We start from the raw sequence: 25050 nt of genomic DNA, 5'->3' as shown, positions 1-25050 counted from the left end.
CGTGGGGGAGGCGGGAGTGGGGAACGGGCACGTGGTGCAGCCTCCTCAGCCCCGTGCATGCCCCCCGCCCCCCGTGAGGAGGGCTTTGGGGAGGTGGGGGCGGGCCCGCACCGGCGGAGGCCGGCGCAGAGCGTTGGGCGCAGGCGGGCGGCGGGAGCTGTCCGCGAGATCTGGTGCTGAAGTAGGCGCGGACGTGCCGGGGCCCGGCGCGTGGTACCTGGAGACCGGTGCCCAGGCTGACGAAGACCATGGCATTCATGGTGAAAACCATGGTGGGCGGCCAGCTGAAGAACCTTACCGGGAGCCTGGGGGGCGGCGAGGACAAAGGGGACGGGGAAAAGTCGGCGGCAGAAGCACAAGGCATGAGCCGAGAGGAGTACGAAGAGTATCAGAAGCAACTGGTGGAAGACAAGTGAGTGGGGTCTCTTCCCGGCCCCAAAGACCCCCCTCCAGCTGCCCATCCCGCCCCTTCTAGCCTCAGGTCCAAGCCCCCCTCCCCTCCTTTCCTAGAAGTGGTAGGAGACTGAGATGTGCCCTCTAGGCTGCCCTCAGTGCCATCCCATCTCAAACCTAGGACTTGACCCCAGCTTCTTAGAGGGGGTGGGGAGTGGGGGACAACAGGGGCGCGGGGTGGGAGGCTGGGGGCACGTGCATTTCTGATGAAACAAGTAATCCCTTAATCCGCTCTGGTACCAGCCGCCTGGATCTTCCAGCTGGGGCTCTGAGAAAAGAGGTGTAGCTGAGGGGTGCTCGCAGTCACACAGACAGATCCTGAAAGGGGCACTAATAGGTAGTGAGCCTTTTTGGGAGCCAGCAGTGCTGGGACACAGAAGTAGCCAGAGTGGAGGTACAGGCTACGCTCTGGAGCTAGAGGCCTTGTTTTCGGATCCTGGCTTTGCTTCTTCTTGGCTGGGTGATTAGTCAAGTTGACCTCTCTGTAGCTCTGCTTCCTCTTTGTAAAATGGGGATGGTAATCATAATGTACATACCTTCCATATTTATTATGAAGATTAAATGAGTTAATGCATGTGAACAACTCATCATAGCCCCTGGCCATTATAACACAGCACTATCAATATTTCACTTAATCCTCACAACAGTGTTGGGGAGTTGGGAAATATTGCCCCATTTTACAGAAGAGAAAACTGAGTGACTTACCCAAGGACATACTGAAAGAGGTAGTGAAGTGAAACCAAGTCTGTCCCCATTACTTTCCCACACACTGCTTCCCCCTGTCAGGGATGGGAAATGATGGGCGGAGTTGGAGATTGCCCGGAACACATATTAGGGTCCGCAGAAAGAGCTAGACAGACTGATGTCCAGCCCTGCCAGCTCCATCCAGCGACAGGTGCAAGGACTACATAGGGCATTGTGATAGGTGAAAGGAGGCAACAACTAATCCAGCCCGCCAGGGAGGGGTGGGCGCCCTCCTCACACATAGGCCATTGTTATGGAAACATCCAGCCCAGGGGTCTATATGCAGAGACCCCTCCCGCACTTCCTTGCAGCTCTTGCCCCTTCTCCCTGCTCTTGCGATGACTCTGCCCCCATCCCCCACCCCACCCCACCCCCCCGGTGCCCTGGCAGGATGGAGCGGGATGCGCAGTTCGCCCAGAGGAAGGCAGAGCGGGCCACACTGCGGAGCCACTTCCGAGACAAATACCGGCTACCCAAGGTAAGCGGGGCCTGGGCTGCGGGGTATATCCTGGACTCTGGACTCTGGGCTCTGGACTTAGGATTCCTTCACCTTGCTCTGGATGCTGCAGTTCTAACTCGGAAAGGCTCTCAGGGTGCATGGTTCGCTCCTTTAGGCCTCGCTCACTCATGGTTAACCAGCACCTGCCAATGGGTCCAAGAGGAAGCCAGCTCTCTGGGAACTGATCAAGTTTGTGTGTCTGGAGCCAGGCCAGGTCCCTTCTCTTTGATGCCTTCATGGGTCAGGCCCAGGAAAGTGGGCAGAGGACCTGAAGAGGAGGCAGAAGGCAGTACAAGGGCAGTAGATTTTACTGTAGGGAATAGTGAATGCTCCTGGAGCTTGTGAACACATGGGAAATGGGGGGCAGAGGATGCAGCACACTGGGTGTCAGGTACTTGACCTTCACTCCCTCACCTAATGCCCCAAGAACATTGCAACTCATCTACTAATAAGGAAACTAAGAATCAGAGAGATTAAGGGACTTGGCTAAGGTGATTCAGCCAGCAAATGATGGAGTTGGGGTAGAAGTTCAAGCCTGTGAATATTGAGCCTATGTTTGTTCCAAATCCCAAGACTGCTTACCAGGATATAGAATCTGCTTGTAGAGAGCAAAGTATTCCCTTTATTGGTCAAGCAGTCAGTGATGATGCCACAGGAGACCCCTGCTCCCATGCTCTGCTTGGCCCTGCAGCAAGGGGTGGGCTTGTGAGTGTTCTACTCTCATTGCACAAGGAGGAAAACTGAAGCACAAGTTGTGCGCAGAGATCTCTGAGGGGAAACAGAGATATAGTGATACAGCACTCTTAACCTTGATCTTCCACTTGAATTGAGAGATCAGATACGTGGACATTACATTCATTCATTCAGGAGATGTTTACTGAGCCCCTGGCTTCTCAGATTAACAGTCTTTTTGGAAGTTTCTCAAGAGGGAAAATAGGTCCCCAAAGCCTTCCTTTTTGAAAAGTTGTGGAGTTATACCCAGGTAGGAGCAGAGTCATTCCTAAATACTTGTTCTAAACATGTAAGAGACACAACTCCTGTCACTGGGACCCTCCTAGTTCAGTAAAAGAAGATAGACTTGCATGCAGCTGAGTAAACACAAAGCTGGAAAGCCGCAGAGCCCTGCAGAGAGAGACAGGAGGGTACAATAACCATAAGAAGGCGCTGTACGAAGACAGCACAGATTTTAGAATCAGTGACATGGGTTTAAATTCAGCTTCCCTGTTTCCTAATTGAGTGATCTGGGGCAAGTTACTTACTTAATGATCTGAGCTTCAATTTCCTTATTTGAATAATGGAGATATCTGCCTCACAGTGTTATTGTGAGAATTAAAAGCACCCAGTCAATGAAAGGCAGATGGGTTCTGCCATTTGATAAATGGAACGAACCCATCACTATTATTGGTTACATCCTGCAGTGTAATTAAAGATAAATAGTATATGCATAGCTGACTATGTGTGTGTGACTTACAGGTATTTTCATTTTATCTTTCCTCACCATGCTAGTCCTTCAGCATCTCAGAGTGAAGTAAGGTGGTATAAAAGCACAAGGTATAAAAGTGCAAGATCTCCATGCGCCAAGTGTCAAATGCTTAATTCTGGGATGTGGTGGTGAGCACCGAGGGCTCAAGAATCCAGGGGCCTGGAATTCAGTCTAGGCCTTCTCCCAACCCCCTCAACACCACCTTGTGCCCCTCCCCTCTTCCCTTCAGAACGAGACAGATGAGAGCCAGATCCAGATGGCAGGTGGAGACGTGGAACTGCCCCGAGAGCTGGCCAAGATGATTGAGGAGGACACTGAGGAGGAGGAGGAAAGGGCCTCTGTTCTTGGGCAGCTGACCAGCCTCCCTGGCTTGGACCTCAGTTCACTCAAGGACAAGGCCCAGGCCACATTGGGGGACCTCAAGCAGTCAGCTGAAAAGTGCCACATCATGTGACAACCTTCCATGGGTTGCCCAGTGGGGTGACTGCAGGAATGGGCCCACATGAGCTCAACTTCCAGAGATCGACACGCCATCATGGGCTTTATTTCCCTCGACCTACCTGGGCTCCAGGACCCTTCTCACCCTTGTCCCAATCCTGTCTTCTGATCTCTCCCTCTCCAGTGAGAACTAAGTCTTTATTCTTCACTTGCCCTCCTAGGAGCCACTTCCCTACTCAGCCTGAGGAGACCTTCCAAGGTTGTAGAAAAACCCCCATCCCATTCTCGCCACGGTTCCAAATGTCTGCACACAGGAGCACCACAGAAAGATACATAGAGAGGTACAAAAACTTTGGGATGTGCAGAGAGACGTAAGCCACAGACAAATCCTGGCACACACAGACACACAGGCCAGCTCCCCTGGGTGCCCAGCCTCTCTAGATACCAACATTCAAATACCCTCACTGGTGGCTTTGGGTAGACACAGACCCACAGCAAACAGGAGGCCTGAGTTCAAGTCTCCAACTTTACCATCCTTGAAAGCCACCTGGGCCTCATTTCATCATCTGTAAAATGGGGACATACAGGTGACTTCTAAGACTCCTAGCTTGGCCTCCCTGCCCTTTGGAGCCAACCCAGTCCTTTTCTCAGGCAAGGCAGAAGCTGCAGCCACAGCCTCAAGCCTCCTTGGGCAGCTAATGCTTCAACTGTGGGCTCTGGCTCTTGGGAGCTGAGCAATGCTGTGTGAGGGGCCGAGTGCCAAGGCTGAAGCTGGCACTGAACAGCAGCCATGCAGCTCCAGGCCTTCTCTGGGCCTGCAGCCCAGCCCATTTCTGTTCTGTTCCTGTAGAATTTTCTCTGGATTTCATGACTGAGATCACTTCTTCTAGCTCAGTAAAAAATAAAAACTCCAAATGACAAGTCTATCCTCCCACTTCTTATTGACCTCCAGGAGTCTTCTGTACCCCAAACCCCCAACCTTGCTCTTGGAGGGGTGTTCTTTACCTCCTCACCCACAGCTTCATAGGTATGAGGAGAAATCCAGCACTAGGAGAGGAAATGTCTTCTGTGGGACCTGCCCAGGAGCACCAGACTCTGAGATGTTCAAGCTCTACTTTCCCAAGGCCCTGGGGAGGGGTGGGGTCACCGCACTGACTGAGCACCAGATCTAGGTGGTCCAGCCTAGACCCAAATGAAACAGATAAGGGCTTTGAGATGGATGTGGCAGCCAACTGGATGGGAACGCGCCTGGGGGAGATGTTATCACAAGAGGGTCTGCTGCTCAGCCATGGCTGTTTCTGGCACCTGTGTCTATATTTCCTTCTCACCTTGGAGATGGAGCTGTGTGATTTTGAATAGGTAGGTCCCTTTCCCTCTCTGGGCCTGTGTTTTTTTCCCCGGGAAAATGAAGGTCCGAAGTCTCATCCTGTTCACCTGCTGGAGAACCCAGGAAACCAAGAAATAGGCTCTTCAAGCGGGGCCACCCAGGAGGCTGGGTGGGAAAAAAAGTGCCAGAGGCCCAGTCCAGGTGTTCTCCCTCCAGCCCTGGGGCCCCAGCTGCTGCTGAGGCACTGACCTGTGGGAAGCCAGCCAAGACTCACCATCTGAAGTTTGGTTTCAGGGGCAAACTTTCCACTAGGGCTCCTTTGTAAAATAAGAAAAAGGCATTCAAAACCTACCCAGTAGGTAATGTTGGGGGGTGGGGTGGGAGAAGGTGGAAGAGGGGTCAGAAAGAGAAGGTGTGGGATCAGGAGGGTAAAGACAGACAGGGACACAGTCCCCAGAGCAGGCGGCATTGCTGTGGCTGGCATGCTGGGTCCTGCGCTCCTGAGCATCGCTGGAAAGGGGCCTCTGCCTCTGGGCTGCTCTTAGGCTGCCCCCAAAAAAGGACCATCAGCCATTGGACAAAAATCCCTCCTGACCTTTTTGGAGCTGCAAGAGACCTTGACGAGGCGGGGCGGGGGGCGGGGGTTGCGTTATGGGCCTCCTCAGTCACATCAGCAGTCAGACCCACGTCAGCACTCTACCCTCTAGGGGCCTTCTACCTAATGGGACTGGACAGACCCCTTCCCCTTCAGTGGTTTGCAGGGCGGAGTGGAAAGAGGCAGGCGAGACCGGTGTTGAGGCAACTGCAGTGCAGGGGCAGGCTCAGCACTCACCAAACCCTCACAAAAAGGTGCTGGCTGGAGCCTGGGGTCAGGGAGTAGGAGGGAGGCTGGGATCCCTCTCCCCCCACCTCGCAGCCTAGAAACCTCAAGAAGTCCCTGACCTGTCTGGATGATCCCTGGAACGGGGGGGGGGGGGGGGGGGGGGGGGGGAGCCAGCTCTGGGGCAGAAGGAGCTAGCTCTGGGGCCCAGGTGAGATGGACAAGGAGGGCAGGCTGAGGGCTCGCCAGGCTTGCTGACCTTGTCCGGCCTCTCCCTCTCTGGACAAAGTCTTTGGATGGCTTCCAGGCTGGTCCTGAATCGGGACACTTAACTCTAGTCCCTCTCCCTCCCTGTCTCCTGTTCTTTCCTCTTCTCCTTTTATAGGAAATGTTGACAGTGATGACAGAGCCCCTTTGATACCACCCCACACTTTTAGGAAACGGAAGGCTGCTACCCGGCCCTCCCCCTCAAGTAGTACTGTCTCAGTAATACTGGGGATTTCAGGAAGATGGATGGCCAGCCCTGGCCCTGCCCGAGAAGTCTCCAGTGCCCTTCGCCTGCCTTCTACCCACCCATGGACAGCTCAAGCCCAGTTCCTATGGGGAGGTGGGGCGCAGAGGGAACATATGATTTCCCTGAGGCCAGTTGGCCCCCAGGGAGGAGCTGGGGAGGGCAACCAGGGAGCTGGGTTTGGAGTATGGAGAGCCTCCCCTTCCCCCAACAGCCAGATGGTCTTTCGTCAGACACAAGGCCCCAAGCAGGCACTGGGGATATCTGGGGGGAGTTGATTCGCTGAGCCCGGACTGCGGGCACTGTTGGTCCAGCTGACGTTTGGTCCTGGTGATGCTGGGAGGTCCTGCCCTGTTTCCACCAGCAGGGAGTTCCACGTGAAGGGAGTTGGCAATGGGAGGTGGGGGTGCACGGAGCCCCCAGCCTGCCTCTAACCCAGTGCCTGCCAGCCTTGGCTGTTGTCAGAATCTGTTAGCAGCCTGGGAAACGCAAGGGAGCCAGGGTGGGCTGGGCCCGGAGGAGCAGCAGCGTTGCAGCTGTCTCAGCCTTATTCAACAAGAGCTGTGTGTGTGTGCGCGCATGTCTGTGCGAATCTATATGGATATCTGCATGGGGATCCCTGAGCTCGTACATGACTTCAAGTATTTTTGTGTATGTGTCTGCAGTCCCTGGCCTATTAGCGTCTGAATCTGAGTGAGTTTGTGAGTCTCTGGACTTTGAGTGTATAGGTGCGGGTGTGAGTTACTCTGGGGGAAAGTAGTCATTGATGTTTCCTCTGTCCCCATGCCCCAGCCTCCGTGTTGGGCTGTCTCCCTCTCAGGGAGGGCTGGGTTGGCACACTGACCTCTTGGGACTGGATCCCTTTTCAATGGCCTCCTGCAGGAACCAAGGTTTTGTGTCCTTCCCCAGCCCCCAGCTAGCAAAAGAAGGGGCAGGCTGGACCCAGGGACACTTGGGAGCCTCCATCTGCTCCAGAGGTCCAACCACCTCTCCCAAGCTTCCAGGGCTGTCTCTTTGGGAGACAGAGAAGGCCCAGGATCGGGCACTCTCCCTAGCAAAGCCCAGGACTGGCTCTGGGCTTGGGAAACTGAGTGTAGGTTGGAGGACAGGACAGGGTGGGGCATCCAGCACACTGCAGGGAGCCAGGGGCATCTGCTTTAGTGACTTCAGAGGACCCCCTGGAGGAAAAATAGGAGAGCCCCTACAGAGAGCCCTCGCCTCTTCCCTCCCCTTCTAGCCTTCCAGCTCGGTTGCTGCTCTCCTTGGCAGATGTCTTGGAGGCTTGGAACCAGAGCTAGCTTGGAGGCCATCCAAAGGCTTTGCCCAGGGAGGGCCCTTCTCCCCCAGCCTCCCAGGCCTTTCCTGCCATCTGCCCCCACCTCCCCCATGGGGGCTACCCACTCCACACCCATATGTATAAAAATTTCAGGCCCTTGTTCTCAGCCAGCCAGTACAGATATTACACATTAAAAACTGGGTCTGTGGGCTTGTCCTCTATGCCATCATCCTTCCATTCAATTTCAGTCCGCCATCCTCCACCCTGCCTCATTTCCACGCTCCCTCCCACCCAGGCTTCTTATTCACCCACCCAACAGGGTCCATTCTTTCTCCTTCTTCCCTTTCCCTCACTTTACTTATCAGGGCTTTTTGTCCAGCCAATCTCCAGAAATAATCTGAAGCACAGTACATTTCTTTGCCTAGATCTGAAAATAACATTTTATTGAATTCTTACTATGTGCCAGATTCGTGTACAATGCCTCATTTAATCCTTACAAAAATCCCACGAGGTTCTTGCCTGCCATGCAGGAGACCCGGGTTTGATTGCTGGTCCATGCACTTCCCCCAAAATAAACAAGCAAAACAAACAAACAAAAACAAAAATTCAACAAATGGTGCTGTAGTAACGGGATACTCACATGGAAAAACAATGAGATGTGACCCTGCCATACAGCATTCAAAAAAAAAAAAAAAAAAAAATCCGACCAGGAACTTATCCTTATCCTCATTTTGAGGAAGCAACAGGTTAATCAACGGGTCTCAAATTTCACAACCAAAGTAGCAGAGCCCCGATTTTAGCCCAGGCCACAGACTCCAGCACCTGTCCTCTGGGTCACTGGGCAACACTGCCTCCCAAAGGCCAGGCCAAAGGCTTCAGGAAAACTGATTGCTCTTCTAGGGTCTGTTTCCCTCCCTGTATCAGAAGCACTTTAGCAACTGTAAGGAAAATTGAGTATCTTGGTGGTGGTCTGAGAAGTCTAGGAAGTGCTCTCTTGGGTAAATGACAGCTGCCCAGGGATGTGCTTCCCTTACTTTAAGTCCCCACGGCTGCTCCCAACAAGCACTGTTCAGTCCCAGACCAGCTGGATGCAGCACACGTGTGCGCGTTCACTGGAAACAACTCCAGCTCGGAGGTGCTGGGGGTTGGGTCTGAGTACAGCACATCCCAAAGAATGCCCTCTTCCCCCAGCCAGCTCAGTGCTCACCCACCGGCCCTGTCTGGGGTGCGGGACGGTGCAGGCATTTCAAGCACTGAACTTGAACAGTGTCTCCTCTTTTCAAGGTGCAGACAGCAAGTCTGAGACGCACAGTGGGCAAAGCCTTGCCTAGACTCCCAGGCCTATGCTTCCCCCAGCCCGGGCATCCTGCGATGGTGGCAGAAACCACGGCTGGTCAGCCTGACTATCTGGGACTCCCCTAGGGGTTGAGGGCTAGAGACTGATGTGGCCATTACGCCCCATCACCCATGATCTACCCCAGCCCTAGCCTCAGGTTACCCAGATTTCCCTGGGACCCCTCTAGCCCCAGCCTGTGAACAAGGGCTGTCTCTTCTGTTTTCCCTAGAGCAAGAAAAGAAGCACAAGTCCAGAAAATAATTTAATACAGAATCAATGAATTCCATTCTTTACATCCAGCCTCCTGAGAGAATAGAGAACTCTTGCTCCAAGGAGGAATTTAAGGGCAAAGGAGTTAGGAGCCACCACCAACATCATCTCTGATTTTTAGAGAAATCCTAAAATAACTCCAAGCATGTACATTCTTCTCTTGATTAAAGTCACTCTGCCCTCACGCTGTAGGTTGAGGAGGTATTTGTAGCTCTCCTGGAGAGACAGGGAGACCAAGGCCCAGAAAGGGGAAACAGCTTGCCCGGGGTCACCCCCGGCAGTCAGAACTAGAATCAGGGGTCCTAGATGGCATTGATTCTCCCATAGCCTGATGGGACGGGACAGACAGCCATAAAGTTTACATCTTACAGACCCCCAAACTCTAGCACAGTGCCAAATTTGTGGTAAGCTGGGGGGGGGGGGGGCCCTGGAGAAGAGGCAGGAGTGGGAGGGGTATGGGTGAAGGACCCCTCCCCTTATGCCCCTGCACCAGGGGAGGGACAAGGCATGGGCTTCTGATATTTGCACCATTCCTACAAAGTACATTATTTTCATGCTTTAAGTATTATCTTAAAATATTGAGATGGTGGTCAGGGGTACGCTTCCAGAAGACAGGTGAATTCTGTAGGGCTCAGTGGTCCCTAAGGGGTTTTGGAGTTCCTCATTCCAGTGCAAGGAGGGAGGTGAGTTGGAATAAGGGATCCCAAGAAAGATACCAGTAGGCATGGCAGGGAGGGGTCAAGAGCAGAATTGTCCTGCAGAGGGTCCTTTGCCTTCTTCTCAGAGCACAAATGCTTAAAGCCTTGATGGCCCCTTCCTCCAAGGCTGCAGGCTCAGATCCTGAAATTGACAGTATCAGGACCCAGCAACCACCAAATAGCAACTTCTAAACTTTCAAGGTAAAGGTCACATGAAAGAATTACTTTTCTCCCAGGGTCCTGACTCCTACACCCTGGGGCCAAGACCTAGCGCACAGCACGGGCCAACCTCCAGGGGAAGGAGAGTGCCTGAGGGAGACCAGGGACCCTGGGATGGGAGTCTCAGAGTTGCCAACCCAGGAAGTCCCCTCCCCAGGATGTTTCCAGAGCTGCAGAGGGCCACAAAATTCTGGAGGTTGATCCACAGGCCCAGCCTGGGATGAGTGGACCTTCAACTCCAGGGTCCTGGTAGCCCATGGTCTGTCCCGTCATCCTCAGGTGTCACTGTAGGGTACAAGCTGTGCAGGGGCAAGAAGGGAGGGGCAATCTCAGATCTCCGGCAAGGTCATCCCCAGCCCTCACCCTTCCTTGCTTGGATGGTCAGACCCCAGGGCAGGACTCACAGCTACGAAGAGACTCCAACAGTCCCTCTTTATCCAGGCTCTCTGCTTCCCAGCGAGACTCCCTCATCTGTGGGACACAGATGCAGCACAAGGGTGAGAGGCAGAGAGAGAGAGAGACAGGAGATGCACCGAACAGTGAGCAATCAAGAGTGTGAAGGACAGAGACCGGGAGGAGAGGCCTTCACATGAATGGAGAGGAAGACAAAGGGAGACACACAAGAGGGACTAGGAGACAGAAAGCCACAGGCAGAGAGGAGCAGAACACCCAAACCCTCACCCCATGATGGCCCATACCTCACCTTGATCTTCTCCTTCAGGAATTCAGCTCGTGCCATGAGGTTCTGAACCTGCCAGGGGAAGACGTGCGCGTGGATGTGGGAGGGGCGGGCCTCAGCCCTGATGCTCTTGAGAACTCTCTGCCCCATTAGAATGGCTTCCCCTGAGGCCCCTACCTTCTCCCTCTTCCAGGAGGCCTTTCTGACTACACCTGTCCAGCTGATTCTCTGCTGCTGGGCTCCCAGACGCTGGCTAACTCACTGCCCTGATACGAGCACCCTCCACCCCTGAAAGGGTCACATCTGGGAGGTTTGACTCCCAGACTCAAAAAACCCCGAGGGTAGGGAACTCTAGAGGGAATCTGCAGAGGTCCCCACAGAGAGAATCAGTAAAAGGGGAAGAGGAGTCCCACCCATGACCCTCCCAACCCTAGTGGGCACCTCAGTGTGAAGCAGCTCCTGCCGCCGGCCTGGGGGCTCTGCTGCAAAAAGAAGGCACTTGGTGAGGGCAGGCCAGTCAGGGCATGCGGGGATGCGCAGACGGGGCCCTTACCTGCCAGCAGCAGCAGCAGCTCCCCCAGGCTGTGCTGGTACAGGTCCAGAGCATCCTGCTCCCCACCAACTTTCTCTTCCTGCAGCCAGACACCAACCAGGTCACCCAGGGCTGTGACCGAGGTTCCTCGCTGTCCCACCTGGACCCTCCCCATCCTGGGCACATACCTTGGCTATGGCAGCCGAAGCCACTTCCAGGGCAGCTAGGAGGCGAGGCTTGTCCCGGGCCATCTCTGGGATGAGAGTGCAAACGCTCAGGGTGAGGGGAGCAGCCTGTCGTCCTATCTCAGAGAGCCTACTACAACCTGCCTCCCCTCAAAGGGAGGTCTGCTAGGGGCCGGGTGGGTCAGCCAGGGGCTGGGGCCTACCTTTGAGTAGGTCTTGGGCAGAGGGCCCCTGCCTCAGCAGGGCCTGATTGGAGGAGGAGACGATGGCTTTGAGCTCCTCAGCCCGGGACACATACTGCCCCACCTGTAGGAGGGAGAGGGGCTGAGGAGGGGCTGCCTCAACCCTGCCTCCCAGCAACTGCCTGCCTCCCAGTCCTCCCTTGGGGTCCTCAGTGACTGGCCCAAGCTGTGATAACTTGCCGGCAATCAGCTGAGGAAAGTCTGACCTCTTCCCAGCATTCTGTTCCAGGAGAGGAAGCTCAGGTTCTGAGAGAGCCATTTCCCAGAGGTTTCAGGGTCCCTGCTGTCCTCCCCACCTCTTCTCTGATCCCTCATGGGGTCTTTCACTCACCCACCTTTGCTTTAATTGCTTCCTTTCGGTGGGTGTCCACTTCATCTGCAAAAGGTGGGGTTTATATGAGGAGCCTGGAATGACTCCTGGCTTACTCCAAACCCTCTGGGATCCCCCAAAGCACCAAGTTCCAGTTTTCCTCTCTGCTTTATCTCCCAGAGGAGATCTTCTGGAATCCATCCACTGCAACTATGGCGGACCCCACCCCTGCCAAATCTGACTACAGGCCCCGGCTGGGACTCACAGTGCAGAGCAGGCACAAAGTAGTCCAGAGCCTTGCAGTAGAGAGACAAGGCGGCTGCAGCCTCCCCTTCCTGGTCCTTCTTCACAGCCTGCACCACCAGGGCGGTCTGGGGACAGGCGGAGCAGAAGTCACGCCTACCCCCAGCCCTGCACCCTCTTCTGCCCAAAACGAGTAGGGTTAGAGCAGGTCCCCCGAGTCCACCCTCTGCTCTCTATTGTCTCAAGCCACCTGCTTACCATGAAGGGAGCAGACGAGACCCTCAACCTGCCTTTACCCCACCCCATCCCCACTAGCCTACTCACTGCTCGTGCCAGGCTCTCCCCACTGGGCATGTGCTCCAGGTCTACCCAGGGGTGGGCAAAGAAGTCCTGGAAGGAGATGCGATGGTTGGAGTCCCGCTCCAGGAGCCGCTGCAGTAGGTCCTGGCAGTCACGGGAGAGTGGGGGCCGCAGGGGGAGCTGCAGGAGGCAGGGGATATATCACATTGGGCTCAAGCACCTCCACTCCTGCCCAGGGCTTGGCAGGGTCACCCTGTCCCGGATGCCCCAGAGATACACATTTGACAGAGGGAGAATTAGAGACAGAGAGGAACAATGATGATGGGTCAAGGTGGTAGAGCCAGCTGAGAGTTGGGCAGCCTTGCCTGGGCTCCTGCGCACATGCTCAGTGGAGCTCTTAGCCACTGTATAACCCAGTTTATGGATCCTTCTCCCACTCCATGCATTACGTGCCTAAGCAGGCTGGCCCTGCGTCTGCCATGGCTTTCACTCAGAAAGTTCTACACAGTTCTCTGTGGAGTTCTACACTCTACACAGTTCTCTGTGGAGCAGGCCTTCTGCAGGCTGATCTGTGTCTCTGGAATTGACAAGAGCCTCAATTTCCAGTCTAGAGCACGTCCCACTACCATGAAGGTGGCCTGGAGACCACAATCCAGTCTGCAGCAGATGGGGGTGAGTCTCCAACCGCAGGACCCTGCCCCTCCATGCTCCCAATGGCTACCAAGGCCTGGCCAGACCCACCTCGATAACCCGGTTGCTACGGATCTTCTCTTCCAGTTCTGAGAACGACCTGGAGGCAAAGGGAGGCTGCCCGAAGAGGGCTTCTGTGGAAGGGAGGCAGAGGGGAGGCTAGGAGAGAGGGGTCAAGCCTGGCCTGGCCCACTCCTGGAGAGGAGGCCAGATGCCCATCAGAGAAACGACCCTGGGGAGGTAGAACCCTTCAGGACTGCCCCAGAGAGGACTTGCCTAAGGACACACAGTACAGACCCTGGGGTGGGGACAGAGCTCTCACCATAAAGGATAACCCCCACGGACCACAGGTCCACACGGGCATCATACTGTCGCTGACACACCATCTCGGGGGCCATATATAGTGGAGAGCCGCGGAGCACATGCTTCTCATCCCATGGGGACATGTGCTGTGCAAAGCCGAAGTCTGTAGATAAGAGGCCAGGCAGCAGGGCTCAGATTTTAGGTGCTTTAGGTCCTGGCCTTTAAAACCTCTCCTCAGGGCCCCAGCTGCATGGTTCTTCTCTACCTGCCCCCTGCACCCCCGACTCACCAGGATCAAGCCTGCTTCCCAGTCTCTGCCCATGCCATTTTTCTTGTGTTCAGCTTGGAATGCTCTCCTACATTGTCCCCTGGGGGTATAGATCTCACCCTACTCAGTACCTCCAGACAGTCTTTTCCCAGAAAGTCCTCCTTGATTACACCAGTCATGTGGAGAAGGCCTCATGAGGGGTCAGAACCCTCCCTTCTTGCTCCACCAAACTTAGGTTATACCACATTTTCTGGCTTCCAATCTCAAGTCAAATCTTGTCCAAATTTTGTCAGGAACCACCACAAGCACCACCTCCCTCTCCAACTCATTCCCTCCTACGCTGCCACAGATTGAATCACAGTCTGAGCCCCAATCCCGGCAGCTGCAAAGCCTGGGGTAGACTTAGCCTTGATCCCTGGTCACAGAACAAGTCCTGACTCTGACTCCAGACTCATCCCTGACCCTGACCCTAGACTGAGCCCTAACTTCCCCATTACGCCACTGTGGGTGGCCTGAGAAAAGTCCGACCTTCTGATATTGGGGCCAACCCTGGATCAACCAGCCTGTCACTCTCTGATGACTCAACAGAGGGCTCCATGAGAACCAGGGGTGCTGAGTGAGTCCAGGCAGAGGGAGGCCCCTGCACACCCACCCTCCAAACCTCACGGGCCCTGCTGTTCCAGACTCAGACCTGCTAGTTTGAGGTGTGGCTTCTCCAAGGAGCTCAGCAGAATGTTCTGGGGCTTCAGATCCAGGTGAGAGATGTTCCGTTCATGAAGGAACTGCAGGGCACTAGCTGAGGGGCGGGACCCACGCAGACAGGTCAGACGAGCCCATCTCACACCAACCTCTCGCTTCCCCAGGCTTACAGCTGCCTTTTAAGCCTGCACAACCCTCACGCAGGCCTGGATGGTCTACTGAATGCTTCACCTACAAGCGCCAGGCTCCCACTACTTCTAAGAGTTTGCTCCCTACCTAGAGTAGTAATCTTCCTCTACCCCCTTCACGTCTCTCCTCCCAGAGGCTCTGTTGGATGCCCCTGCCCTTTAAGATCCTGTTCTTTCCCTTGGCAAACACTTGGGTCCTACCCACTCAGCCCTGGAATGTTCTACAAGGTCCTTAAATTATGTTTCACATGTGGAAACCTGGACTCCTCAAAGATGGGAGTTCCTTCTCCCTTACAATATACTTAAGCCAGGGCTGGGCACATGGGAAAGGTAGGGACCTAACAATCCAAGCTGGGCAGGGGGCAACTGCAAAGCCAGGGACAGGGGTGAGGTGAGAAGGCAAAGATGGGAAGGGGTGTCAGGCTGGGGGTCAAAGGCTTTTACCCAACTGCTGCATGAAGACACGAGCCACCTTCTCGGGCAGAATCCTGCGGGTATGGATGAAGCGAGACAGGTTGCCCCCTGCACAGAACTCCATGATGAGGTAGATGTTGTCACGGTCCCACTGTGGTTAGAGGTGAAGAGGCAGTCTGAAGCAGTTGTCCCTCTTCCAGTCCCTTTGGAAATAGTCCCACCCTAGGCCCGCACCTGGAAGTCCTTGAGCTGTACGATGTGGGGGTGTCGGATGCCCTTGAGGATCTCAATTTCTGTCAGGAGGTTTTCCACAGACGCCTTGTTCAAACTTTTCTTGGCCACGCACTTTATGGCTACCACCTCGCGGGTATCCTTCTTGGAGGATAGGAGATTTGGGGCCTCACCTTGAAGGAAGGGTTTGGTTCCCCCTGCCCCCATACACACCCCCCTGCTGGGAAGACCGACATCTCCGCTTCCCCTTCTCAAGCTGAGGAAATATACGGATTCTGGAATCCCAGCCTCCCAAGCCAACCGGTTCTTAAACTCTCATTGTATTCTAGAGTGCCCCGTAAGCCATGCCACTCTTCCTTCTAACTGGGTTCAGCCTTCTAGAACCCAGTCCCCGACTCCTCCCAGCCTACGTGGAATCCTCCCTATTTTAGCCAGTTTCTCACCCACCGACACTCATGCTCCAGCCCTGAAGGGATCTCCACCTATCTCTCCAGACAAAACACTGGTCTGCACGGGTGCGGGTGTTTGTCTTTAAGACCTACGGCTGGCCGTCGGCGCCAACCTTCTCCACTGGAGTCAGACCCGGGCGAGACAGGTGGCCTGCCCCACAGCGCTCACGCTGTCGCTAACCTCTCCCAGTTTTCCTACCTGGCACTCGGAAGGGTTTGCTCGGGGCTTGGCAGGCACAGGGGCCAGGGCCTCTGGAAGTTCTCCTCGTGCCACCCAATTCCTGCCCGGCACAGGGCGCCCCTGGCCGGTGATCCGCCGCGGGCCCCTCGCAGGGACGCCCCGCCCCCACACCCACCTTGGCGTAGGCCTTGTACACCGTGGCGTACGTGCCACTGCCCAGCCGCTCGCTCAGGATGAAGCCGTCCAGCCGCGGGGGGCCCCAGGGGGGCGCCGCCATCCCAGCTGCCCCGCGCCCGCCGCTTCCTGGTTGCGGCGCTGGGTTCCGGCCCGGAGCGGAGCGGGAGGCCGGGCGGGGACTCCACGCTGCCCCCAGCGCCGCCCGCCGGAAGCGCAGCGCGCCTGCCTGGGGGCGGGGCGCCCGCTGCTCCGCGAGCCCCCAGGGTCCTCCCTCGCGCTCCAGGCTGCCTCTTCCCGGCCATTCACCCGCCCTGGAAATCACACGGCCCGTCGGTCCCGCAGGGTCCACTTGGGGGTTCTCAGGCCCTCCTGCGGCCGAACAGAAGCGAGCCGAGGACAGCAGTCGAAGTCACCCGCCCCGGGAATCTCCCGGAGGCGCACCAGCATTCCAGAGATGAGCGTGGGGGAAGAACTGTGGCCAAAGAGTGAAGAGACCCCCTGAGGTGTGAAAGGGGGATTCAAGGAGGTCCCCCAGGGCCTATACCTAAAAGTAGAAGTACTGGGACAAGAAAGGGCCTTTGGAAGAGGCCAAGTTCCCTTCCCCAGTGTTCCATCTGCCATTTTTATGTGGAGGGACGGGCCACAACCTCCTGCTGTTGTAGACAGGTCAGGGACCCAGGTGGCCAGATGCAGTAGCATTTTGATTGCCCCCCTCACCTGTCATTAGAGAGCCTCAGCCCCTGCGCCTTGGGCCACCCCTGTCCTTCCAAGTCCACCAGACTTATGACCACTGCCATCCGAAAATGTTGTTTTTATTTAAGCACAAAATTGAGCTATAACATATACATTTGTACATGGAGGAGGGGGGCGCGTAATACCAGAAAGCAGTTTACAAGACCCTGGCCACTGTCATTATTATCCAGTGGCTCTGGGAATAGGTGGGCTAGGGCCCAGGTCCCAGAGGCAGGATACCCACAAGGTTTTGGAAAGTCCCACTTCCATACGCTGCTGGAGGACAAGGTACAGATTTTAACTATGGAATCCTAGATGCCCATCACAGTGACACACCTCCTGGGGAATGCCCAGGATGAGAGCAAGGAGGCCTAGTCTCTACCAGGGGCAGGGAGGGAACTCTGGGGATTAGCCTCAGTGTCAAAGGTGGCTCATCAGTCCAGCCTGACGAATGTTAATTCTGGACTACTTGCTCCTGCCCTTACCAAGGGTCACAGAAGCTGGATATTGCTAATGCAGGTAGGTGGTGTAGAATCTGAGGCTAAGGGAAATGGCAGCTGTTCCTCCTGAATAGAGGAAGTCAAAATAAACAGGGCCGAACCAACCATACCAGAACAGCCAGACCCCATCCTCCCAGGAAACTGCCAAAGACTTAAGCAGGACAACTTGGAGTCAGTGTCCTCTCTATCTCTCCCCTTCCCACCCCCAAATTTCAACCAAGCCCTCTACACATTCAGTAAGTCTGAAGCAGGAAGGGCCCCAGAGGGCTCCATAGGGTGCAATATGCTACCCATCCCAGGAGGGTGCAGGAGACCTAAGGGCTATGAATCTGTGAGAAACATGGGAAAGAGAAGAACCCGAGGTGGCCAAACCAGGGGCTCTGGTAGTCCAGAGACCAGCCAGAGCCACCTGGGGAACAGAGCTGCCCACACAGCCTGCAGCTCTTCTAAAGTGCAGCCCTTCAGAGGCTACCCCGGTCTGGGAAGGAAGGGCAGGACTGCGGAGGCCACAGGCTGGGTCTGTGAAGTCAGACTCAGATCAAGCCTGCTGGAGGAGTGAAGTCCCAGGAATCTGGTGTTACACTTCAGGCGGGATTGGCCCAGTCAGCCAGTGTTCCCCAAGCATCTGTGTTGAGGGTGCAGTGGGGAGAACAAAGATCCCACTGCTTCCAGAAAGAGAAAAGAATCCTACCAAACTGTCACCAGAGAAAGAAAGAAAGACAGTTTTGAGTTTTTTTCTTTTCTCTTGTGTAAAAAAAAAAGCCCTGTGCCCCCTTCTCTCCCCTCGGACAGAAGGGGAAGCTGAGGAAGGAGGAAGAGCCATGGCGAGACCCTCCTCGGGTCTGTGCTGGGCATAACCACCACATAAGGCACCCACAGAAAGTGCAGCTCAGAAGGCAGGTGAGAGAAAAGGCCGGGGTAAAGGGAGGAGAGAGAGCCCACATGAGGAGGGCTAATTCCCCTGGAAGGCTCCTCGTGCAGCAGATGAGGCAGTGCTGCGGAAGGTCCTGCTGTTGAAGATGCCCTGGGAAAACTCCTCCTGGGCCTGCTGGAAACTGGCTCCCGTCCGGCGGTACAAGGAGTGCACCTGGGAAGAGAGGCTGGGGTGAGAGGAGCCTGGCCTTTGGGCCCACCAGGAACCTAGCCATCGGGGTTGTACACCCAAAGGGACAGCCAAGAACTCAAGCCTGCCTGACCTCCACCCAGAGCTTTGGAGAAAATCACTGGGCCTCTGGGGGCTGTTGGCCCAGCCCCACCACTCACCCGCTTCAGGAGGAAGAGTGAGAGCACTGCACAGAGGGTAAAGAATCCAGCTACCACCATCATGATGATTGCCACCGCCAAGGAGTCATTCTTCAGTACAGACAGGGCTGCAATCCAACCACTACAAAGGGAAGAGACCAGACTAGGCATAAGTGGGAATGGGCCCCAGAAGTCGCTTTGAGGGACTCTTCTGCAAGTAGCTGCTATATCCTAACCACTGCCCAGGGAATCTCCCTGCAGCATAGAGCTCTGTGGGCCAGAAGACCTTGGCCTGTGAGACACCAGGATCCTGGGAAGGCTGACAGACCCCACACTACCCCAGTCTGTCCCCTACTAGGGCCTGAAGATGGATTCACTTGGGAATCTTAGAGCATGTGAGGTCTGGGAGGGACGATGTGGCTGTGCCCTCAGGGTAGCACTTGGTGCCTTTTCCTGCTGCTTCAGAGTAGGGTTGGGGGCATGGAAAGTTGCTCTCTCCTGAGGGCCCACCCTCTGGGAAGGATACCACTGGCCAACCCCCTGCACTCACACTATCACCTTGGCTCCTTCCAGCAGGACTAAGGGACAGCCCCTCTGCCTTACTACCTAAGATCTGCCTTCAGTCAGTCATGTCACCTCTCTAAGTCCCAGTGTCCTCATCTGTAAAAGGGGAAAATATCCTCACATTTCCCAATTTTAAAACTCAACACAAAGTCATAGTAATCGAAACAATGGGTACTACAAGGTGTTAATAATACGATGATATACGGGAACTCTGTATTTTCTACATGATTTTTCTGTAAACCTACAACTTCTTTAATAAAAAAAAGTGTGGTATTAGCATAAGAAGAGACCGATGGTATAGAACCGAGAACTGAGAAATAAACCCATCTATCTATGGCCAACTGATTTTGACAAGGATACCAAGATTATTCAATGGGGAAAGAATAATCTCTTCAACAAATAGTGCTGGGACAACTGGCTATCTATATGTAAGAGAATGAAGTTGAACCCCTACCTCATACCATATACAAAAATTAACTCAAAATGGGTCAAAGATCTTTAAAGAGCTAAAACTATAAAACACCTAGAAGAAAACATAGGGGGAACACCTTCATGACTTTGGATTTGACCATGGTTTCCTAGGACTCCAAAGGCACAAGTAACAACAAAAAATAGATAAATGGGACTTGATCAAAATTAAAAACTTTTGTACATCAAAAGACACTATTCAAAAAAGTGAAAAGACACTATACAGAATGGGAGAAAATATCTGCAAGTCACAAATCTAATAGGGAACTTGTACTTAAGAACTCTTACAGTGTAACAAAAAACAGCCTAATAGGCAAAATATTTGAACAGACATGGCCAAAATGCACAAAGAAGATAAGCAGTCAAAATACACATGCAAAGATATTCAATGTCATTAGTTACTGGAGAAATGTAAATCAAAACCACAAGATACCACTTCATACCCACTAGTGTAAGAAAAATAAACAGGAAATAAGTGTTGGTGACAATGTAGAGAAATGAAAACCCCTGTACATTGCTGGTGGGAATATAAAATGGTGTAGCTACAGTAAACAACAATTTGGTGGTTAAAACACAATTACCCTATAACCTGGCAATTCTACTCCAGATATGCACCCCTAAGAATTAAAAACAGGTGTTCCAAAAAACAAAAACAAAACACACAAACTGAACATAAATGTTTCTAGCAGTACTATTCACAACAGCCAAATGTTCATCAACAGATGAACAGATAAACCATATGTCTGGTATATCCATACAATGGGATATTATTCAGCCATAAAAAGAAATGAAGTTCTGATATATGTGACCACATGAATGAATCTTGAAAATGTTATGCTAAGTTAAAGAAGCCAGATATAAAAGGTTATATATTACATGATTCCATTTATATGAAATATTGAGAGTAAGCAAATTTATAAAGACAAAATAGATATGTGGTTGCCAGGACACGGGGGAAGAGAGTCTAATGGGGAATGACTGTATAATGTTCTGGAACTAGACAGTGGTGATGGTTACACAACACTATGAATATTTTATATACCTCTGATTTGTATACCTTAAAATGGCTGGATTTTAAAGTAAATTTAAATTAAAGTAAGGTAAATTTTATGTTAACTGCAACCTAATTAATAGAATTGATAACCAAAAAGAAGGGGGAGATAACGTTGTGAGTGAGATGTGAGAATGGTCACAGAAGGGCTTTAGAAAGGCATTAGGAGGCTTGAGTCTGCACAGCTCATCTAGTCCAGCCCTTCATCAGAAAGGACGTGAGGGGCAGAACCAGGACCAGAACTCAGGCCTTCTGATTTCTGGCCAAGGGTGCAAACACAGCAGTTAATAATCACAACCTTTCTACCAGGATCTTGCTTAGGGTAATGAACAATGAAACTGGGTCACTGATCAAGGACAAAAGGGGCCATATTAGACACAGCAAGGTGAGGTAGAAGAAAAAATTGGTGGGAGGTGTGTGCACTTGCTCCGAGGGCAAGGTCAGTCTTTTCCCCCACTGCTCTGGACCTGCCGGCTCTGCCAGGGAAGGGGACCAAAATAGTACAGTCAGCCAAGGGCCAGCCTGACCTTTCTGTAATGCTCCCTGTGTATTGGAGCAGAAAGGAAAATATCAGCCATCAGCTTTTCTTTTCGAGACTAACTGAATTAAGGACTGGAGTATCTAGGAAGCTCAAACCAACTTATCTGGGGAAGGCTTGGACCCCATCTCCCAAAGTTATAGGGTATCTGGAAAAAGTCACAGTTCAGGATGTAAAAGGCAATAGATTAAAAAAAAACAAAACTCAACAGTGTTTAGTATAAAATTGTCCTAGAATTTTTTAGTAAATTAATAAAGTAAAAATGGCAAATAGTCATCTGTTATTTAATACAACAGGCACTACATATTCTACCAAATTTATCTTCAGCATTTATGCCTTATTTGCAGTGAATCAGAAAGTAGGCACTGCCTTCAGTGCTGAGGGCCCTCCTGGGGAAAATCTGAAAGTCCATCTCTATGGAATCCTCACAACTATCTGAGAAAATAAGCCAGGAATAGCTGGCTACAAATAGCTTACTACAAATTTCTCTGTAATAAAGTAGAAACTTAGAGGTCCAAAAACAAAAGGCCAGGGCATCCACTAGGAACTGACCAAACCCAAAGGCTTGTCTGAGAGCAGAGGAAGGAGCACCAGTCTCTAGGAGGGCATGGCAGGACAAGAGGAGGCTGCAATGGCCTTAGACTGGCTTGGCAGTCTAAGTTAGATTCAGGCCAAGTTTACCATGCTATCCCAGACAGTGGAGAGTTAAGGTGAGACAGAGAGGTCCCTGCTTGGCTTATTACCAAGCTGGCCCACCTACCCCTCTCCCAGTGGAAGGAGGGTTATCTGTGGAGCCCTCTGGGAGCTATGAAACGGCATGAGAGGCTGAGCTCCCACATGCAAAGCAACATTCCCTCTGTGCTGCCCCAGGCCTCACCTGTCCCCTAGGCCAGGAATGCCAACCAACTGGATGATGTAGATCCCTATTTGACAAAAAAATACAAAGAAGAACACGAAGAAGCTGAAAGAGTTGTCAGACCTGTGGAGAGAGAGGGAGAAAGAAGTCACAAGAGGGCTCACTTAGAATGGTATCTGCAGGACTGAGAGGCAGGTGACAGGATGGGAGAGCAGGCAGACCTCCAGAGGATCAGCCGCAGTGTCCATAAAGCCACACACACTCAGACACTATCCACCACAATCGAGGAGGGCCCACCTTCTACCGCCTTGCAATTTAAGAAGGCAATGCTTGAGCCACTTCCTCAAAGACTAATAAAGTTGCTGTCTCCCAAGGACAATAAAGGACCTTAATGCTCCATCTCCTGAAGTATTTATTTCTATTTTATAACAGGCTCGAAAGTCTAAGCCAAAGGGATAAATCTCTAATAATAAAACTATGGGCCTGGATGGAGGAGAAAGGAACGTGGGGAGGAAGGAACACCAGACAAATCTATAAAAGGTTGAGCACCTCCATCTGTCCCTGATGCTTAGAACTCAGTGAGGGCTTAGGTCCCATCTGCCAAGTACATGGGATGGTGTGGCTGCTGCCCCACCCATCTCCCAGAGGCTTGCTGGGCTCCCAGCCCTGGAAGCATCAGCTATGAAGTAAAATTCCAGAATCCCTATGTGTCTGTGAGGTGGATCCATTAATATGAAAGCTGGGGAGGTGGGGGGGATAGTGTACATGTAAAGAGAGAAGTAACTGACAGCACCTGTCCAGCGGTGTGGCTGTATACTCTTTAGAGGCTCCCAGGGGAGGACCCTAAGAACGGTCTCCTCCCTCTTCCCAGTGACTGAAATGACACTTCATTACAGAGACTGGGAGTAGTGGGAGGGCAGGAAAGGCTCCTGATCCCCTCTTCAGCTTTCTAGTGCTTAGTCCAAGGACACGGTCCAGGGCAGACCTCACACAGTAAGTTAGGGACCCAACCACTGAAAAAAAATGGCTCCTGGTCTCTGTCTGCTCTGGCAATTTTTATTGGTGGGAAGAGAAAGTAAATATGCCACCATTCTATTCTCAGGGATCAGGGCCCAGAGTTATGAGCCCAGACCTGCTATCTGAGATGCCAGCCATACTGTCATGCTTTGCCCCAGCCCCACTCACCTAAAGGCCTTATAGGTGGGTCGATACCAACAAATGAAAGCACAGGGGGTGAAGAGCAGAAACCACAGGATCGAGAGGCCAAAATCCACTCCCTTGGAGCTGTCAGCTGAGAACCAGGCCAGGCAGGCAAGCAGGTTCAGAAACAGAGTCACTGAATGCACTGGGGAGGGGAGAGAGAGATGGGCTTGCACCAGGGTGACTAAAGGGCTCCCCAACATGGCAAACCAATCCCTGGGAGATGAAAGAAAGCCCATGCTGTGAGGACAGGTGCAGAAACAGTTGAGGACTTTGGTCTGGATGACAGGCAGGGTTACCTTCCATATTCTGGTTTTCTTGAACCACACTAAGCTCCTAAAAGGTGACGCTAGGTAGTGGAGGGGCAAGGGAGCAGGGTTTGAAGTCCTTTTCTCAGTAACTCTCTTTCCCAGCCCTAGATGCCTGGATGGCCCACAGTGGAGGTTCAGGAAAAGTTTTTTAACCTTACCCCTAGGAGCTGAGGGGCCCGTGGTGAGAGCAAGCCTTTCCCTAAGGAGAGCATTTTAGCATAATGAACTCTCCAGGATCTAGGAGCCTATGGCTAGTCCTACCTGATCTGTGGTAGGACTGCTACTTGCAGGGAGGCTCCCAGGATGGCTGGAGAGGGCCAATTATGGGGCAGGAGGCCCTTCCCAGCCACCAAGGATGGCTGGAGTCTGCAGAAAGCATGCACCTGACGGAGCAGTGACCAGAGGACTGGCAGTGCTCTCAGTTCCCACCCACTCTCACCATGGGCTCCGGGGGAGGGGCAGGACTCACGCATCCACAGGTAGTAGAGCATCTTGCATGTCCGCTGGTAGTCAGCAGGGATCTCAGTGGAGAAGTCCTGGTAGAAGCAGGGTTTGATGGGGCACCACGAGGGAAAGGGTGGCCAGTTGTTCTCTCTCACTGTGTGGAAAGAAGAGAGTGACAAGCAATGGCCCAGCCTCAGAGGCAGGGTTTCCAGAGAGACTCCAGCACCAGGGCTTGGGGACTTCAGGGAGCATGGGGTAGGATAGGAGAAGGGTGAAGGGAAAGACACAGAAACTCATTCCAAGATAACAGACCTCCCAAAGCACTTGGAAAAGCAGAGAGCTAAACACATAAGTGATTATTTTTATTAACAACCAACCCATAAGCATGACAGCAGGGATTATTATCATGAGCAAGGAATTTGGGACCAGTGCCCCTACCGTACCAAAGAATCAAAGAATCTTAGAGTTGGAAGAGTTCAGACACCATCTACATAATCCAGCACTCAACTGCAGGTCTCCAATATTTCTAACTCTTCCTGCTCATCCCCAGGACTAAAACTATTCTAAGGTGATCAAGAGCTCAGTTGAAAAAAAAAGAGCTCAGTAAAACCTCCCAGGTTGCCCCAGGAACAAGGAGGCTCAGGGTGGCATTGGGAGGGGCCTTCCTGCATGACTTGGAAACTCTCTTGCCCCAGGCAGGCCAGACTTAGGCTCTGAGTAGCCTTCCTTCCTCACCGTGTAAGTTGGCCACAGTATTCTGCAGCTCCCGCTCCTTGCGCTCCAACTCGGCAGCTTTTCTGTCCAGTTCTTCCTGCTGCCGAAGCAGGCCAGCCTGGGCTGCAGAGGCCACAGCCTGGAGGGAATGGGGGTGGGGGGTGGGCAGCCAGACACAAGAGACAAAGGAATGGTATCAGCCTGGCAGAAGGTCAAAATGCCTTGCACCAAGCAGGGAGGGCCAGCATGGAGTCCCAGAGCCAGT

The 25050-nt window shown here is 53.1% G+C and overlaps 3 protein-coding genes across 12 annotated transcripts in view; 1 reads left to right on the top strand and 2 right to left on the bottom strand.

The window, feature by feature from the left end:
- The first annotated feature begins 190 nt into the window (after positions 1-190).
- CPLX3 (complexin 3) lies at positions 191-4525 on the top strand. Of its 2 annotated transcripts, XM_077122356.1 has the most exons (3): positions 191-412; positions 1588-1675; positions 3409-4525. In XM_077122356.1, exons 1-3 carry the CDS (start codon positions 249-251, stop codon positions 3631-3633), a joined length of 477 nt encoding a protein of 158 aa, XP_076978471.1. In that variant the 5' UTR covers positions 191-248; the 3' UTR covers positions 3634-4525. The 2 variants fall into 2 exon arrangements, 1 of the variants encoding a protein (XP_076978471.1); XR_013160050.1 differs by lacking the exons at positions 191-412; positions 3409-4525 and adding an exon at positions 3203-3340 and having other exon boundaries at positions 1565-1675.
- Positions 4526-9136: 4611 nt separating this feature from the next.
- On the bottom strand, positions 9137-16341 carry ULK3 (unc-51 like kinase 3). Of its 7 annotated transcripts, none has more exons than XR_013160548.1 (16): positions 16164-16340; positions 15362-15502; positions 15158-15278; positions 14518-14622; positions 13578-13721; positions 13307-13389; positions 12590-12745; positions 12288-12393; positions 12048-12088; positions 11674-11776; positions 11474-11538; positions 11307-11385; positions 11195-11235; positions 10773-10825; positions 10479-10545; positions 9137-10373 (listed from the first exon to the last, which is right to left on the bottom strand). XR_013160548.1 is itself a non-coding variant. In XM_077123763.1 (16 exons), exons 1-16 carry the CDS (start codon positions 16263-16265, stop codon positions 10357-10359), a joined length of 1416 nt encoding a protein of 471 aa, XP_076979878.1. In that variant the 5' UTR covers positions 16266-16341; the 3' UTR covers positions 9137-10356. The 7 variants fall into 7 exon arrangements, 6 of the variants coding, with proteins under 6 accessions (XP_076979878.1, XP_076979879.1, XP_076979876.1 ...); XM_077123763.1 differs by having other exon boundaries at positions 10778-10825; positions 11195-11232; positions 16164-16341; XM_077123764.1 differs by having other exon boundaries at positions 10778-10825; positions 12590-12655; positions 16164-16341.
- A 620-nt stretch (positions 16342-16961) lies between these two features.
- Positions 16962-25050, bottom strand: part of SCAMP2 (secretory carrier membrane protein 2) — a 29340-nt gene continuing 21251 nt past the window's right edge. For all 3 annotated transcript variants that reach the window (XM_077123774.1, XM_077123772.1, XM_077123773.1), the window contains 6 exons: positions 24807-24924; positions 24097-24225; positions 23302-23461; positions 22138-22239; positions 18661-18781; positions 16962-18484 (listed from right to left, as the gene is read on the bottom strand). In XM_077123774.1, the coding sequence (XP_076979889.1) occupies positions 18350-18484; positions 18661-18781; positions 22138-22239; positions 23302-23461; positions 24097-24225; positions 24807-24924 (765 nt within the window). In that variant the 3' untranslated portion in view covers positions 16962-18349. The remainder of the gene's footprint in view (positions 18485-18660; positions 18782-22137; positions 22240-23301; positions 23462-24096; positions 24226-24806; positions 24925-25050) is intronic.

Source organism: Tamandua tetradactyla, chromosome 12 (genome assembly GCF_023851605.1).
Source record: "Tamandua tetradactyla isolate mTamTet1 chromosome 12, mTamTet1.pri, whole genome shotgun sequence".
Lineage (NCBI taxonomy): Eukaryota > Metazoa > Chordata > Mammalia > Pilosa > Myrmecophagidae > Tamandua > Tamandua tetradactyla.
Note: the sequence above shows the minus strand (reverse complement) of the source record. Positions and strands in the feature narration are given on the sequence as shown.